General features: G+C 42.5%; 1 protein-coding gene across 1 annotated transcript; it reads right to left on the reverse strand.

The window, feature by feature from the left end:
• Window positions 1-5916: 5916 nt before the first annotated feature.
• Window positions 5917-6303, reverse strand: LOC132057729 (uncharacterized). The gene has a single exon (XM_059450336.1). It carries the CDS (start codon window positions 6301-6303, stop codon window positions 5917-5919), a length of 387 nt encoding a protein of 128 aa, XP_059306319.1.
• Window positions 6304-18566: the final 12263 nt, after the last annotated feature.

Here is an 18566-nt window from a genome sequence, read left to right on the forward strand (position 1 = left end):
TCTGGAGGTAAATAATGGCGAATAAAAGCATCTAAAAACTCTCGCCAAATAGCTGGAGGGGCATTCTCTCCCCTAGATAACTCCCAAGTCTGATACCATTGCACTGCAATATCACGAAGCCTATACGAAGCCAACTCTACAGAATCGACCTCATCCGCGTGCATAACACACAAGGTCCTCTATATACCATCAATGAAATCCTCGGGGTCTATATTTTGCTTTATCACAGAAAACTCTGGAGGATCTAACCCGAGAAAAGTCTTAACACTCGAACTACCAGCCCGATCTACTTGATTAACTCCAGCTCCCTACCACTGAGCCTGGGAAGCTACCAATCTAGTCAATAACTATACGACATCCGGTACGTCCTGGCCCGGTGCATCTGGCTGAGGAACTAGGGGCGCTGGGGCAGGAGCTGGAGGCGGGGTTTGCGATGTCTCAGACGGGCTCTCACTTTGAATCTCATCCTGAGCCCTATTAGCCTGCCGAGTACGGCTAGTAGCCTCACCTACCGCTCTCTTGCCCTTCTATGCAGCTATAGCTTTCTTGCGAGACGTCACTGAAATCAGAACAATTCATCAAAAAGCGAACGCTTAACACATGGCTCTATCGCACGATCTAGGAGTGAAAGAATGACATTATCCTAAACGTCTTATAGCCTCCTGTTTATAAGTGTGGTGCACAACACACCCATAAATAGGACTCTACTAGAAATGGTCTGTAGACGATCCTAGGACGGAACTGCTCTGATACCACTTCTGTCATGACCCAAACTGATGAGTCGTGATGAGTGTCTGACATCTAGTGACCAAACACCCCTATACACATATCTGAACATCAAGGGCCCATAAACGACCTAAACTGATCTCATACTGCCTCATGAAGGGGGTGATATCATAACCTCTGTACAATCTGTATATACATATACATACTGAAAGGACAGTGCAAGCTAGCTAAGCCGCTACATATACTGTACACAAAAGAATAGAAGCCGACAAGGCTACATCATCTGACAAGTACATACAACTGTCTACAGACCTCTACAGGGATAAAAGCCGTAGAAAGGATGGGATAGGGCCCCGTCATACCTATATACATATACATCTCCAAAGAATAGAATACCTAAATAGACTACAACTCCGGATCAAATGGAGCGCACTGACCACCGGTGGATAGAGGTTCTACTAAGATGGACCGCCTGTCTGTCTACCTGAACCTGCGGGCATGAACACAGCCCCCCGAATGATAGGGGAGTCAGTACGGGTAATGTACTGAATATGTAAAGCATAAGAGTAGCGTATAAATAAGCATCATTAATGAAATCTGAAACTCATAAGCTGAAATGACTATCTGACTGCATGTGTATGACAGAATATCGGATCATATCTATGCAACTCTGTATGCATTTGCATGAACGAGTACCTGTAAGTATTTGCATAAATCTATCTAGCTAACTATACCAATGTGGGTGCATAATATGCTTGCTCTCAATGATAATCATGCTCATATACATAAATATAGGTCATAGTGCTGAGGAACGTTGCCCGATCCATATCCTATATAATAGTGCCGAGGATCGTACGGCCTGATCTATTTATCATATAATAATGCCGAGGACCATACGGCCCGATCTATATATCATCATCAAGGTGCACCAGCTGATCAGATGGTAATGTGTATATAACGCCTATCCCTTTCCCCATACCCCATATATATATATATATATATATAATAAACGCGTATATAGCGCCTTCTGGTCATGGGTCAATATGCATATGTATATGCATGCAATGCATAACTGAAGTGTATACATAGAACTCTCGGAGTGACGTAAGGTCATATTACCTCCGATGGACAACCTTTGAGCTAACATTATCAATATAAGTAATCCCAAGACCCATGAATAGAAGGAACAATCACACGGGGTACAGGAACATCAAAGACTAAAGTACTCCTAGTGCGTCTAAGTGTAGAGTAATATGGAAGCTCGTCCAGTCACTTGTTGGCTCATAACATAGGATCATGCCAAAATGAAGAAAGAATAGCCTTAACATAGCTTAAAGTGTATCCAATCGTCCAACTTCTACTTCTCAAACTCGTAAGTCTACAATCAAGATAACATAGGCCTTAATTAGACTATTTACCTCATTTACTAACGATTTTAAATACAAAAATAGCTTAACGAATTGTGGAAAACATTTTCTTTGTAAACCTAATAATCCTTCCATTTCCAATTCAATCCAACCTCAACCACAATATCAATAACAATAATGACAAAACTTATATATCAAGATGTACTCAAATCTATTCCCAATCATCTCTTAGAACAACCCCAAATCACCATCTTACCCTACATCAACTTACCACTTTCATAAGTAGCTTCTTTTTACTTAAAACCACTAAAACTCGTAGTGATTAACTTAAGTACAAAGGTAGAAATTATTTACATACCTTGAGGGGTCTGTGACTCAAAGGATCAACTTCAACTCCAACTCTCCAAGCTTCACAACTTTAATGAAACCCTAGGAACAACCTTCTTCTTCGCAAGCTTGGGTTCACGGGGTCGGATCTTACTAAATCTTCACTAAATCAATAGAAAGTATTAAAAGGAAGATTTAAGGGTTTTCTATGGTCTGATAATGAGGAAAATGAGGAATAAGTCGTGGGATCTTATAGTTATAATTGGAACTAGAAAGTTCCAGCGATGCGGTTCGACGAACGGGTCGACGACCCGCCGATGGTCTGTCGACTTTCTCCATTGCTGTAGAGACCTATTGACGATGCATAATGACGACATGTCGATGGCCCATCGACGCTTACTGATATCTGCAAGTTTCCCCGAATCAGTTCAGATTGCGTCGATTCGATTCGTTCAACTTCTAATCCTATAAATTACTAGGAATACCTACTGGTACATTTTTACACGCGGTAAGACACTTTCTATCTCCAAAACTCGGGAACGGCCTTTATTCCAAAGGCATACCCAACTAGAAAACCATAAGTTCTACTATGACGAAAACGAGAGGCATAACGCCGACTCCTTCTGGCAGCTGTGTACCTGTTTCCTAATTTTGATAGTATTGTAGATATGCCTTGTGGTGTAATCATGTTTCTTTGACAAGTAGCCTTTGTGGTTGTTGCTTGTTTGCATATATGGCATTTGCGGTTGTTCCTATGAATGGCCCTTTTGGCAGTTTATATGAATGAATGGCCTTTGTGGCAGTTTGTATGAATGTCCCTCTTTGCTGTTTGTATGAATGGCCCTCGCGGCGACATTTGTATGAATGGCCCTCGCGGTGATATTTGTATGAATGAATAGCCTTTTTGGCAGTTTGTATGAATGGCCCTCGCGGCGATGTTTGTATGAATGAATGGCCCTTTTGGCAGTTTATATGAATGGTCCCTTTGGTATGCAGATGACATATATAGCCCTTGCAATTGGATAATCTTTCTTTCGACCATTGTATCGGCTGTGACCCTTGTGGTCGGATATGCCCTTTCGTCTTTGTCATGACCCTTTTGGTCGAATATGTCTTTGTCATTTGTTCTTTGTGTAACCCTTGTGGTTAGATATGTCTTCGTCATTCATTCTTTGTATGACCCTTGTGGTCAGATACGTCTTTGCCATTCATTTGTTTTGTGACCCTTTTGGTCGAATATGTCTTTCTCATTCATTTCATGACCCCCATTTTGGTCGAATATGTCTTTGTCCATTTGTTCCATGACCCTCATGTTAAAATATACTCTTTTCATTTGTTTCATGACCCTCATGGTCAGAGATGCTCTTTTCCTTTTAGCCACTTGATGTCTGGTTGAGTTTTGTCTTTTGCTTTATTGCGGGTAAGTCGGTTGATGACATATCCACCTTCCTGTTTAAAAACTTGCATCCACACAAAAATAGATAGTTCCCTAAGAGGCCGATTAGCATCATTGTCCTCCCGTCTGGTGTCTTCTCTTGATGCTCCTCTAAATCCTCTTGGACTCCGTATTTCGAACTTATACTAATTTTGAAAATCTAAAAGTAAAGTTATAAAATGCGTGTTGTTTCCTTTGAAAATATTTGTTTTCATTCTGGATGTCATGACATGTGTTTTACCGAACGAGATCTTCCGATCTTTCAGGGGATCTCGTTCTTTGAGTCCCTGAACCAGTGGAATTTTTTAGATCTTTCTCAAAACTTCTGCCCCAGTTTCAGGCCTTGATTTGATTGACTCTTGTGCCATCTTGTTGTGCGGGAAATTTTGAGGTTCCCTAAAAAATTCTGCCCTAGTGTATGGTCTGGGCTTTTCATCTTCTTTGCTAATTATTTTTTACATGAATTTTTGAGGTCTCCTAAAAAAATTTGTCTCAATGTAGGGTTGATGTTGGCTGACTCTTGCGTCGATCCTTATATTTTGATCCTGTTGATTCCTCTTGACTTTGTGTCACTAAGGATTCCTAAGGGTTTCTTGGGTTTTTTTTTTGTGACGACCGAGCTTGAAAGCGCCTACGTATCCTGTCGCAGCAAGAAATCACGTTGAACGTAGTTTAGGATAAAATAATTGAGTTTTGGTTTTTACTAATTATACAACCTGGTCTGATATAGACTACCTATGTATCCCACTTGTGGGGAAGTTAGGACATCGCATAGTTCATTACATGGATGATTGTTTTTCCCTATTCTATTACAAAAGTACGATTACAAGCAAAAGAGACGATTACAGGGAAATGATAATGTGATTACAAGCAATGGAGTCCTAAATGTAGTATCTCTTGAGTGCGTCTGCATTGATAGCTTTGGGCCATTCTTTTCCATCCATCTCAGCTAGGACCACGGCTCCTCCCGAGAGTACTTTTCTGACCATGTATGGTCCTTGCCAGTTCGGTATAAATTTTCCTTTGTATTCTTCTTGGTGAGGGAAGACTCGCTTGATTACAAGTTTCCCAATTTGGAAGAGTCAGGCTCTGATCCGTTTGTTGAAAGCTCGAGACATTTTCTGTCTGTATAGTTGTCTGTGGCATACTACTACCTTTCTTTTTTTGTCGATCATGACCAGCTGCTCGTAGCAGTTTCTGACCCATTCTTCATCATTTAGCTCTGCATCTTAGAAGATCCTGAGTGAAGGAATCTCCACTATTGCGTGTATGACCGCTTATGTACCGTAGACAATGAGATATGGGGTTGCTCCGGTAGATGTTCGGGTCACCGTTTTGTACCCTAATAAAGCATAAGCAGCTGCTCATGCTAATTCTTGTAGTTATCGATCATCTTTCGTAGGATTCTTTTGATGTTCTTATTGGCAGCCTCTACGGCTCCATTCATTTATGGCCGGTAGGCGGTAGAGTTCATGTGATTATCTTGAATTGTTCACAGATGTCTTTCATTAGATGGCTATTCAGATTTGCTCCATTGTTTGTTATGATGGACTCGGGCACACCGAAACGTCATATGAGATTGTTCTTAAAGAAGTCAGCCACGACTTTCTTGGTCACTGATTTGTGAGAAGTTGCTTCCACCCACTTGGTGAAGTAGTCGATGGCGACTAAGACGAAATGATGTCCATTGAATGCCGGTGGATCGATGAGTCCAATGACGTCCATCCCCTATGCTACGAATGACCAAGGTGAGCTCATCGCATGTAGTTCTGTTGGAGAAACCTTGATTAAGTCTCCGTGTATCTGACATTGATGGCATTTTTACATAAATTTACAGGAGTCATGCTCCATGGTCATCCAGTAGTATCCCATCCTCAAGATCATCTTGGCCAAGATGAGTCCATTCATGTAGGGTCCGCATGCCCCTGCGTATACCTCTTTCAACAGTTTTGTGGCCTCTTCGGCGTCCATACATCTGAGTAACCCGAGGTCGGGTGTTCTCTTGTATAACACTTGTTTATTTAGGAAGAATCCGTTGGCTAACCTCCTGATGGTTTTCTTCTAATTTGCTGAGCTTTCTGGGGGATACTCTCCTTTCTCCAGGTATGCCTTGATGTCAGCATACCATGGTTTCCCATCTGGCTCAGCCTCAATGTGGGCGTAGTGAGCATGTTCTTCTTTCAAAGTGATCTCTAGCGGATCAATGTGGGTACTCTCGGGGTGTTGAATCATGGAGGCTATTGTAGCTACTACGTCAGCAAAATCGTTCTGAGCCCTCGGAGTATGCCTGAAATCAATGCTTTTGAATCTTCCACTCAGTCTCTGTACCAGGTTTACATATGGTAGTATTTTATCATTCTTGGTTGCCCAATTTTCCTTCACTTGATTGATGAGCAAGTCAGAATCTTTGATTACCAATAACTCTTGTATGTTCATGTCCAAAGCCATTCTGAGGTGGAGAATACATGCTTCGTATTCGGCCATATTATTGGTGCACCTGAAGTTAAGTTTTATGGCCATCAGGTAGTGTTATCCTGTTTCTAATATCAACACTGCTACAATGCCGAAACCTTTGTAGTTGACTGCTCCATCGAAGAACAGTCTCCATCCCGAGTAGGGCTCGGCCGCCTCTTCTTCCATAGCCATTGCTTTCTTGTCGGGGAAGAAAGTCTGTAATGGTTTGAGTTCATCATCAACGGGACTTTTTGCTAGCAGGTCGGCCAACGCCTGTCCCTTTACTGCTTTATGTGCTACATACACGATATCGAATTCACTTAGTAGCATTTTCCATTTGGCTAACTTTCCTATGGGCATCGGTTGCCGAAAGATATACCTTAATGGGTCCATTCTGGAGATGTGGTGAGTGGTAAACACTGATAAATAGTGCCTTAGCTTTTGGGCGACCCATGTCAGGGTGCAACATTTTTTCTCTACGAGTGTGTACCTTGACTCGCAGGATGTGAACTTCTTGCTCAGATAGTAAATGACATGTTCCTTTTTGCCTTCCTTATCATGTTGGGTGAGCATACATCCAAAAGCATTCTCTAGTACTGACAGGTACAGTAGCAGTGGGCTCTCTGGCCTGGGTGGCACTAAGACGGGAGGATTGGAAAGGTATTTCTTGATTTTGTCGAATGCTTCTTGGCACTCCTCCGTCCATTTTGTGGGAGCGTCTTTCTTGAGCAATTTGAGGATTGGTTCTACAATCATAGTTGACTGGGCTATGAATCGCCCGATGTAGTTTAGCCTTCCCAAGAAGCTTATGACTTCTTTCTTGGTTTTGGGAGGCGGCAGTTCCTGAATTGCCTTGATTTTCATAGGGTCTAACTCAATGCCTCTTCGGCTAACTATGAAACCTAACAGTTTACCCGCGGGCACTCCAAATGCGCACTTCACCGGGTTTAACTTCAGGCTGAATTTGCGAAGCCTGTCGAAGAACTTACGTAGGTGCGTGGTATGCTCTGAGCTTTTCTTTGACTTTATGATAACTTCGTCCACATAGACTTGGATCTCTCGATGCATCATGTCATGAAACAAGGTAATCATGGCCCTCATATATGTGGCACCGGCATTCTTGAGGCCGAACGGCATTGTCCGGTAATGGTAGACTCCCCAAGGGATGATGAAGGCTATTTTTTCAGCGTCTTCTTCGCTCATGAGTATCTGATGATACCCGGCAAAACAATCCACAAACAACTGCAGCTCGTACTTGGCACAGTTGTTTATGAGAATGTGGATGTTCGGAAAGGGAAAGTTATCTTTTGGATTGGCCCGATTGAGATCCCGGTAGTCTATACAGATTTAAATTTTTTCGTCCTTCTTGAGTACTGGCACTATGTTGGCCAACCAAGTGGCGTAGATCATCACCTCCACTATCCCACATTCGATTTGGTTTTCCACCTCATCCTTAATTCTGATACTCATGTCCGGTTTAAATATCCGAGTCTTTTGCTTGACGGGAGCAAAACCTTCTTTAATGGGAAATATGTGGGCCACTCTCTCAGTGCTCAAGCCTGGCATGTCAGTGTATGACCAGGCGAAGACATCTATATATTCCCTCAACAGAGCTGTGATCTCTTCTTTCTGAGGTGCTTCTAAGTGAGCATTGATTCGTGATTCTTTAACATTCTCTTTGTCACCGAGGTTGATTACCTCGATTTCATCCATGTTTGGTTTTTTCTTATCTTTCAACTCTTCTAATTCCTCTACCAGGCCTTTTGGCATCATCGTCTCCTCATAGTATTCCTCATACTCTTGTTGATCACTCTCCTCGTTCGTTCTCAACATGTCATGACATTTTCGGTTATTTTATTATTGTTATTACGAGGAGCCAAGAGGGGAGTAGATGTCCAATTGTTCAAAGGCTCTCCCGGCTTTAGGCTGCATATGGTAGGAATCTCTTGGCATTCTTTGATGATTGCGCAGCATTCCTCCTCTCGAAACAGCAGCTCTAGGCCCTCGTCGGCTCCCTCATCTCTCTGCATCGGCATTCTTTTAGAAAATGACAGGTACAACCCCAAAATTGGTTGAGGCAAATTCCCCATTCTTGGTTCTCTTCATATAGCTTTTGTGAGCTCGTCCTCGCTAGGAGTATATCCCAGACCGAAGTGGTAATTTTCCTTCGGGATTGGCACAGGTTTTGTTATGCCTTCCAAATCTTTTCCCAGGCCTCTCCTTGTCTCAAAACCATTCCTCAGCATTGTGGAGGCAATGATTTTGTAGACTGCTGGCATTGGCTTGTCAATTTTTCCTTCAGAATGGGTTGCCCCAACATATTCTATCACATGGAAGTCTGATCTGTTGGGGTTTCCCTCGATCACTAGTATGATGTTGTAAGGATACTTCTGTGTATCCTTTTCAGCTGTGATTACAATTTTCTAGTCCTGCCACTCAAACTTCACGGCCTGGTTCAACGTTGATGGTACAGCACTCGCAGAGTGTATCCACGGTCTTCTCAAGAGGAGATTGTAATTGGCGGTGATTGCCAAGACTTAGAACTATGCTGTGAAGGAGGCCGGTCCTATTTGGATGTGCAGATCTATCTCTCCCAAGGAATCACTTTGGGACCTATCGAATGCCCTGACGTTCATCCCGCTCTGGCGGATTTGGCCAATGTCATAGCTGAGCTGTGTTAATGTGGTTAAAGGACAGATGTTGAGCCCTGCCTCATTATCCATGAGTACTCTTCCTATCACTTTGTCATGACATTCTAGAGTGATATAGAGAGCTCTGTTGTGGGAGATTCCTTCGACTGGCAATTCCTCTTTAGAGAAGCAAATTTTGTGTTCTCCAATGATATGAGCTACTAACCTGGCTACATCCTTACTACTCATACCTACTGGCACGTGTGCATCATCTAACACTTTCATGAGAGCTTGCCTGTGTGATGGCGAGCTGTCCAGTAGTGCTAACACAGATATTTGTCTTTGGTGTTTACTTCAGATGCTTAATAATTGAATAATTCTCTGGCTACATACTCCACCAGAAATCTTCGGCTTCTCCTTCAGTTATTACCCTCTTCTGGGTGTTTTTCTTTCTCGCAGCATTTTACGCCAGGTCTTCAGGGGTGTAACATCTCCCTGAGCGAGTCATTCCTTAGGCTATGGCTGCTTGCACAATGATTGATTCTTTGCGAGCGGGTACTATATGTTGTGCCACCTGAGCCACCATCGGTCTTTGGGACTAAGGTTCTGAACCTTGGTATAGCCTTTGGAATTTCTGGTGCCGGGATCAGGACCTTGAGATTGGGACGATCCTGGACTATGAGGGAATCCATTGTTTGTTCAATGGCTTAATTGTTCTGCGGACCAATACCCTGCAAGCTTCCCAATCTTCGTCATTTTCAATCATGTGGACTTGGTTATTTCCATGGTTGGGCAACGGGGTTGTGTTCATATTGCGAGCTGAGGTTTCCAGGATGATCTCTCCCTTGTCAATCAGATCTTAGATCTTATATTTCAGATTTATGCAATCTTCTATGCTGTGCCCATTGACCCCTGAATGATAGGCGCAAGTCTGATCGACCCTGAAAAACCTATTCCTGGGCTGAGCCAATTTTTAAGGGGCCTTTTGGATTAAGCCTGCGGCGTGTAGCCTTTCAAAGAGTCGATTCCTTGGTTAAAGCAATGTTGTAAATTCTCTTGCTGGCTTCCTCTCAAAAGCAGGACGTGGAGCATTTTATCTTTGGTGGTGGTGGATGGATTTGTGGTGGGTTGTTTTGTGGTGAGCGGTAAGCATGGGCTGCCGCCTGGTAATTTTTTTATGTTTGGTTAATAATTTTGTTGTGGTGGTGCTTGGTAAATAGGAGCAAGTGCTCAGACACTTGGTGGAGCCAAAGCTTGGTTGTGCATAGAATATAGGTGTAGGGCTGTAAGGTGAAGTCGGGTAATTGATAGGGAGTGGATCTTGGTGAGAAGATTATGGTTCTTCCCGCCTTTTAGGGTTTGGTCTTGGTGAAGACTCCCGCAGCGGCTTGTCCAGATGCCTTGTTGAAGACCCTGATGATTTTACCAGACTTGAGACTCTCTTCTATGGCCTCTCCCATCTTGACTAATTCAGTGAAGGGCCTTCCGTCCATGGACAACATTCTATCATAGAAGTCTAGTTCCTGTGATCTAATGAATACGGAGACCGATTCTTCTTCACACATTGGTGGGCCGCACATGGGTACCGGTCCTCCACCGTAATTTTGCAAACTCTCTTTAGTTCTCAGTTGACTTTTGTTTGACCTTTTCAAGATAGTATCGAACAGGCACTGTTTCGATGTGGAATCGAAATCTCTCCATGAAGCTTTTACGCCATGTCCTCCCCAGTAAGCCATTGGTGCATGCTTGGCTTGCGAACCATTTAGCGGCCTCGCCAGTAAAACTTCGACTGAATAGTCGCATGATCAAAGGTTCGTTCTTTTTAATATTGACAGTAGTACCAAAGATGTGCTTTGGGATTCCCTGCCCCATTGAACATTTTGAACTTTGGGATCTCGAATCCTTCAGGTAAGTCCAAGTCTGGATGCATGCACAGATCATCGTATCTTAACCCTGTGGACTTTCTGGTGGTCCTGTTGGACCTTTCTAGTAGTTCCTTCATTTTCTTTTCCATATCCCTCTCACATTTTTTGTGTTCAGCCCTCCAGGCCTTCTCCATTTCCTCATAGTGGTCTAATTCTTTGTGTCCTGGAAAGGATTCATTTAGGATGTTTGGAGTGTAGAAGGACACTGTTTGGTGAGTGGGATGGGTGAGTGGGATTGACGCGGTTTGCCCAGTTGGTAAAGCTGAAACATGTGGTTGATTTGCCGGATTGATGAACACCGGCTAGGGAGCTTGATATGGGGGAACCGAAGGAGTGGTTCCTGGAATTTGGGTGTATTTTGTTGGTGGTGGAGTGCAGTAAGAAGCACCGACGTGATTCGGGTCAGTTGGATTTAATGAAGATGGGATGGCTCCTGGTGGGTAGATGCGGAAATGATCAGGCATCAGAGAGCTTAGTGAGGGGGAGGCCTCCTTTCTTTAGCAGAAGCACCCGTGTTAGCGTTGGCTGCCTTATTCTTAGCAATCTTGTCTTGGAGGGCCGTGACGGCCCTTAGCAATATTGCAATCACGTCCTCCTGAGGTGACGTCTCCTGGGGGTCCTGGGTATCTCCTTCATGGAGAACGAGCTCATTTCTTTTGTCATCCAGTGTACAGTCAATTTCTCTTTTCCTTTGTCTTTGTTCAAGAGAGATGCTAACACGGCTTTTGATCTCGTAAAGTATGCCAGCTTGTGGTACTAAACTAATCGGCCTCATTCTATAAGATAAGAATAACTCAACGACAGACAAAGTTAGTTATTTGATATTAAATATCAAAGCAAAATATCACATATTTGTATTAAGGCACACGTAGCACATAAAGTCATGTATTAAAGCTAGTATACTGATTGATCCTTTTTTCTAAAGGTTCGGATATTATGGGCTTTTCTGTGTTTGAGTGGATTTTGGTCCAATAGGCCTTGAGGTTAACTTACTTTGGCAAACCTTCTTTCTTTTATAAAAGTTAAAATAACGGGAGAGGGAGGGGGGTTATATTTTATATTATGTAGGGGTCGAGTCTTACGTAGACTGCCTACGTATCCTACCAGGGGAAATCAGACTCTATCGTAGTTCGTTTTACAAAAGAAGGATATATACTTTTTCCTAGATATCCTTTGGGCTAACCCTAACTAAAGACATCCCCAGACCAGGCCCGATAAGGGCTTCCCGCATATCCCTCCATAGGGACATCAGGGCGGTTCCTTACATATTTATGGGGGGAGGGGTAACTGTTATACCTCGCATTCTGTACATTAGGGTATTCCGAGTTAATGGCGGAAAGTTAGGGACAAGGTTATAATTTTTTTAGAATGCATAAGTTGCATGATCATTTTTTTTTGATATGGAGCATTAAGGGTAAATTTGGAATAAGGAAAAACTAGGGGCTAAAAGTTGGAAAAGAATTTCATGAAGTGGCCAAATGGCCAAAGTGGCCGTGGGTCCCACCCATGGTTGGCCAATTAATTCTAGCCATTAAAGGGGATATGTGTTCATCTTATGGTGCAAGATATATAAATATGTGGGCAAAAGATGACCACGTCAAGGAATTAGTCATCCTTTCCATTTAAAGAAAATTCTAGAAAAATTAAGAAAATTGGAGAAAAAAAAAAGAAAAGGATGGCACATGACCGGCCATGTGCATGTGGTTATATATATATACATAAGTGATGGAAATATAAGACACAACTCATTGTTTCAACTACTAGAAAATTCAAGAGAAAGAAAAGAAGAGAGAAAGAGGAGCATTCGGCCAAGGGGCTGGCCGAATGGGATCCTCAAGTTGATCATGAAAAAAATTATTTTTCCTAGTCTCTCTACTAATTGGAAGGCCCTCGTTAACGTGGAATAGTTGTTGGGACAAGCGACGCGTTGATTCTTGCAAAACAAGCACTAGCCGAGGGAGGAACTAGGAGGAAGAGGTGAGGTTTAATCCTTTCTTGTATATGTTATGGATGGTTTGCATATGTTGTGGCATGTAGAAATGAATAAAACTCATGAAATGGTGGTGTTGTGTGTGGCCGTGTATAGGTGATGTTCTATAGGAGCAAAGAACTAATTTATTTAGTATGTTTGGATTGTTGTATTATGGACGTCTTGAGCATGTTGTAATGTGAAGAAATGGATGAAATTCATGAAGTTGAGGGGGATGGTGTGGTGGCCGAATAGGGGCTGCCTTGGTGTAGGTGGAATGAATTAAACTTACTTGATATCTTGGTTATTGTTGTTGTGAATTCCATGATGTTAAATGAAGATTTAATGATCTAAATTGAAGCCGTAATTGTTTGTGGGCTGATTTACAAGATAATGTGATTTCAATATAGCTTCTTGTATTGATGGAAATGATGTTGCTAACGTATGAAATCGTTGATATAGTTTATGAATTTGGAAGGAGAACATGTGTTATTGATGTTCCTAATGTAGTTGGAAGCTTTCGGGTGGAATGGCCTATTGTTAGGGTTGTTTTGAATATTGTATGGATTCCTTAGAATGTTCTTAAATCGTGTTTGAATGGTCTTGGATTAACACTTGAACGTATGATCAATGATGTTGGGTTGAATGCACGTAGCTTATTTGAATATAAATGGAATGTTATCGAATTGTGTAGAAAGGAATTATTAATGTTAGAATGCGTTTTGAATCACTTATGGATATTGTTAGTATGGTTGTTGGTTTGGTTGTTGTTGATTTGGCCGAGTTGAACTCTCGGGGATGTTGAAGTTATAGGGGAAATGCTGCCGAAATTTTTGTAGACAAAGTTTTAATTCGGAATTGAATTCTTAAGTGTTATGGCTAATGGTTGATACCTAACGACATTATTGTAGATCGTGAGAAGTCAAGACGCAAATTCGGATTAGCTTAGGAAGCGGCTAAGGTATGTAAAGCTCAACCTTTCTTTCTTTGGCATGTCTTAGTTGAAAATAAGTTATGACACGAATTTTGAGGTAACCTCATTCTGGTGATCCGAGCATGTTTATGAATCTTATTGGCTTCTTGATATGCGTATTCTTAATATGGTCAAATCATGGTCCTTATGTCACTTGTATAATTAAATTTCAAAAGTTGCATAAAGGTTTTGTTTTCAAAAGAGTTCTGTTCCTATACGGTTCCGAAACTACGAAAGTCCGTAACTTTCACAGAAAGGCTCGGATCGCTTCGATTTGTTCGTAGAAAGTTCTCAAGTGAATGATGTTCGTAACTTTCCAGGGCGGACTCGGATTGGTTTGGCATATGACTATGATCCCTATGGTTTTGTTAATACGTTTATGATATATGTTATGTTTCCGAATAACGTCCGAAAGATATTTGATATGACTACGATCCGATTTTCAAATGACATTCCGTTTAGACTATTTCATTGAGCAGTGAGTATGATTTTATGTGCCTATGGTTTCTCACTACTCGCTCGTGCAAGCTCAATATGTCTTTCACCGAGTCCGGGCCGGGTACGTATTCGTGCACATTCCTTTGCATTGTTCACCGAGTCTCTCACTAGAGGGCCGGGCACGGTATATGATGATATGATTATTTATAGAGTCCCGAAAAGTCCCGGAGTCCGAAAGGGCCGGGTACGGTATATGATGATGTGATGATATGGGAATGGCGGCCAGGATGGCATACCGAGTCCCTTGCTAGCGGGGCCGGGACACGCTATTCACGGAGTCCCTCACTAGAGGGCCGGGTACGGTATATGATGATATGACCGAGTCCCGAAAGGGCAGTACGATCGAGTCCGAAAGGGCCGGCTACGGTATATAATGATGTGATGATATGGGGATGGCGGCCGGGATGGCATACGAGTCCCTTGATAGCGGGGCGGGACATATGAGGGCCGGGTACGGTATATGTATATATATTTATGCATGCATACATGATGATGACATGATTTTATTTACCGCGTCCCTCAATTGAGGGCCGGGGCACGTTATATGTATACTTTATATATGCATATTATGATTTTACTTACCGAGTCCCTCATTAGAGGGCCGGGTACGGTACATATGTACGATGATATAATGACATGATTATGATATGAATTTTGCTTCCGACATATGTATATGCATGACTAAGTGTTTTCAAAGGCAAGATTTCTGTACTCTTTACTTCGGTATAATCCCGCTTCCGTATTTCATGCTTTACATACTCGGTACATATTCGCATCGACCCCCTTTCTTCGGGGGCTGCGTTTCATGCCGCGGTACACCCAGGTGAGCTGAAGATATTAGTAGAAGATGTTCCAGCGGGATTGGCGAGCTCCATTTGCTCCGGAGTGCTGCCGAGTCAGAGTATTATGTTATGGTATCATGTTCTGTGTTAGAGACTTTGCAGACAGTGTCGTGGGTATAAGATGTCGGTTATGTAAGCGGCTACATAAGCCGATGTATTATTATGCATTGTATTATAAGTTTCATATGTTACAAATTTTATTTGATTTGAAAAAGAAGAAAAGCATATTTGACTTTCCGAAAAATTTCCGTTATGTATTTATGTTATGGCTAAGGGCCCAGTATGATTATGAATGTCGCAAGAGTCAGCGGGTTCGCTCGGCCCTAAATAAGGGTCGGGTGCCCATCACACCCTATCGGATTAAGGGTGTGACAATAACATTTGTACAAAAGCGGAGGACACCTAATATCTACCCAAAAATGTAGCTCTGCGAGTCGCTGTCCTTACGAACTCGCTCTCTCATGTTTGCCTTTCTTTTTCTCAGCACTGTAGCTGGAGGATGACCAAGATCTCCCCAATTCTAATCTTATCCTCGAGCTCGAGCTTAAATGCATAACATTCCTCGATATCATGTCCCATAGCTCCTGTATGGAACAAGCAAACTTTGTTTCTACAAGGCCCCACTGGCAGGGGCTCGTGGACAGGTTCCACAGGTCTGATTTTTCCCAAGATAGCCAAGGTTGAGAAGATGCGGGAGTACGTCTCCTCAAAGACTGTGAAGTCGTACCGCCAGATCTGAGTTTCAGCGGTGACTCCTTCTCCTGGGACGATAGGGTCATGGACTAGTAAGGTATGTGGCCCCCATAAACTTCCAATGTTTCTATCGTCTATCAGACTGACGATTCTTCTACCAAATCCTAAACACTCATTTAGATTATGGCCCACTTGATTGCGATGGAAAGGGCATCTCTTATAGGCATAAACCAACTCGAGGGTTGGTAGTCTCGCTCGAGTGGTGCAAGGTATTCCAATGGCTTGCATCTTTTCGGACACATCTTTGCAACTGACAGGTCAAGGAGCCACTCGAAAAAGGTAAGATCGAGCTTTGAAGGCTGGGGCCCACCAAATGGGTGCCTGGGGGTCCACTCTTCCATGTTTTCCAATGCCATGGTGGATGTAGCTGTTATTGGCTCAAGTGAGGGTTGCATAGAAATCAGATCCTTCGTCTGTGGGTGCGTAGTAGTCAGACTCATTGCCCACATCACGCCCTTCCATCTGGAACTCAGAGAACATTCCAAAAGGCTCCAGGTCTCCCTCAACTTTTATGTCCACAGGTTCAGACTCTTCTTATTCCATATCCTGGGGCTCAACTTCCTCTGGTTTCTCTTCTTTAACTTCTTGTGGTTCGGAGGCTTCATCTTGAGGCTTTGACTCTTCTTGGGGATCTGACTCCATCATCCATGGGTCAGATTCAGCTCCCTGATTCTTATTTCCCTCTTCTGAGGGAATTACCAAAGGTGACGAAGCTGACATGGGGCTATAATAATAAAAGCAGTAAAATAAGAGAAGTCCTATAGCGGTTGATGTCAAGGATTGATCTGTTTTGGCCTTTTTGGCCCTTCGAAGAGCGGTCTGAATGTGAAGACGTGTCTGATACAGCTCCATTCTGACTATCTGTCACGACCCAACCGAAGGGCCATGACGGGCACCCGGAGCTAACCCACTGGCACCTCTCATCATAATTTGACATCATAACTAGGTGAGCCACATGGCTAACTCGCAATCCTATATACCAATAATACAATTTCCATCGAGCTAAGGCACTTTTATATCAACATCATCAACTATGCCCACGTACATACACACACAAGTTAGATTAAGGCATCCGAAGATCTCACTAGGGTGTGATGGGCACCCGAAAAGGTAGCCGGGACGGGCGAACCCAGCTGCTTACTCGTACTAAATTTTTTTTTTTTGAATCTCTAAGTCAAGTATACATAATAGGATTCGAGAAAAATTCCGCTGCTTTTCAAATCAAATAAAATATAGGCTTGTACAAACTTGTATCATAGCACGAGATTGACTGAACCCACGACTATGTCGCAAAGTCTCTAACCGGACAAGACATCATAGCATAGCACGCGACTCGACGACACTCCGAGGAATGATTGGAGTTGCCAATTTGGGCCCAGACATCATGCACGGCTACGTGGATGCGGGTGTGCACAACGCGGCATGGAACGCGACCCCCTGAGAAGAGGGGTCGGCCACGAGGAATATCTTGAGTATGTTCATGAACGATAACAGATGAAAAGTAGAGCATGTCATGTAAGAGAGTATATTGTACATATGGAGCATGAAATGTATGAGGGGATTTTGTAGGTATGAGTGCCTCTTAAGGCGGAATCATGCATGTAATCTTTGCGGAACGTGCGGCCCGATCCATATACTATCTTTGCGGAACGTTATTCTTTGCGGAACGTGCGGCCGTCCATTGTATATACATGTACGTATTCTTTCTTGAAAACATCTCATTTTCATATATAAAGAAAATAGAACATACCATATTGCCGAGGCGTCGGCTCGTCCATTTAACCACTTATCCCACGTCGGGCATTTTGTGCGTGGGACGATATCATATCATTCTCCAAGCGTCGTCGGTGATGTCGCCTATAAGCGCCCCTTTCCCCATCTTAGTATACATGTATACATATACGTATACTTATACATGTATCATGTCGTAGCATGCGGGGAGCCGAAAAAAGCTATGCTCTATTCGGAGTGACGTAAGGTCGGTAACCTCCGATTGAAATTATGGAAAAATCATGGGGCGCTTCATCTCACCTTGAAAGGACTAATAATAAGGCGAGACTATCAATGAAGGATAACATTTACGGAAATCATAAAACATATAACATATCATTTCATAGACTTTGAAACCTTTAAAAATAGTCATTAGAAAATTAGCTTAACATTTCATATCGTCGTATTCATTAAGAACATATCCTTGACATATTCGTTCCGGTCATTTCCTCATATCTTAATCATATGGTCATCCTAAAATCATATCGTTGTAAAACTTTCGAAAATCGTAAAACTTGGATTTTTGGAGAAAATGGATATTTTGGAAATCATTCATAAACTTTTAGGAAGGAAAATCATGCTTTGAAATCATAACTTCTAACTTTTGAAAATAAGGACGCTAAGGGAGCATTTATAAAATCGCAACGTATGATTCATGCCATAGAAGGAAAAGGACGAGCCTTAACATAAGCGCCTTACTAGCTACGCTTGTTCGTCCAACTTGTTAGTCTACATTCAAGAAGATCGACACTATCGTTGTATTTGTTACATCCGGCATTTTCGCATGTTCGGAAAATTTTGAAATAATTGTGACTTGTATGTTATAAGTCAATTTCTTGATTCTAGTTAATATGTTTATGTTGTTCTATGGGAAATTTGTTGGGAAGCGTTGAAGAA

Source organism: Lycium ferocissimum, chromosome 5 (genome assembly GCF_029784015.1).
Source record: "Lycium ferocissimum isolate CSIRO_LF1 chromosome 5, AGI_CSIRO_Lferr_CH_V1, whole genome shotgun sequence".
Lineage (NCBI taxonomy): Eukaryota > Viridiplantae > Streptophyta > Magnoliopsida > Solanales > Solanaceae > Lycium > Lycium ferocissimum.

Excerpts from the sequence above, each read along its gene's own strand:
- LOC132057729 (XM_059450336.1), bottom strand. The coding sequence starts at position 6,303 with ATGGCTTTGGACATGAACATACAAGAGTTATTGGTAATCAAAGATTCT.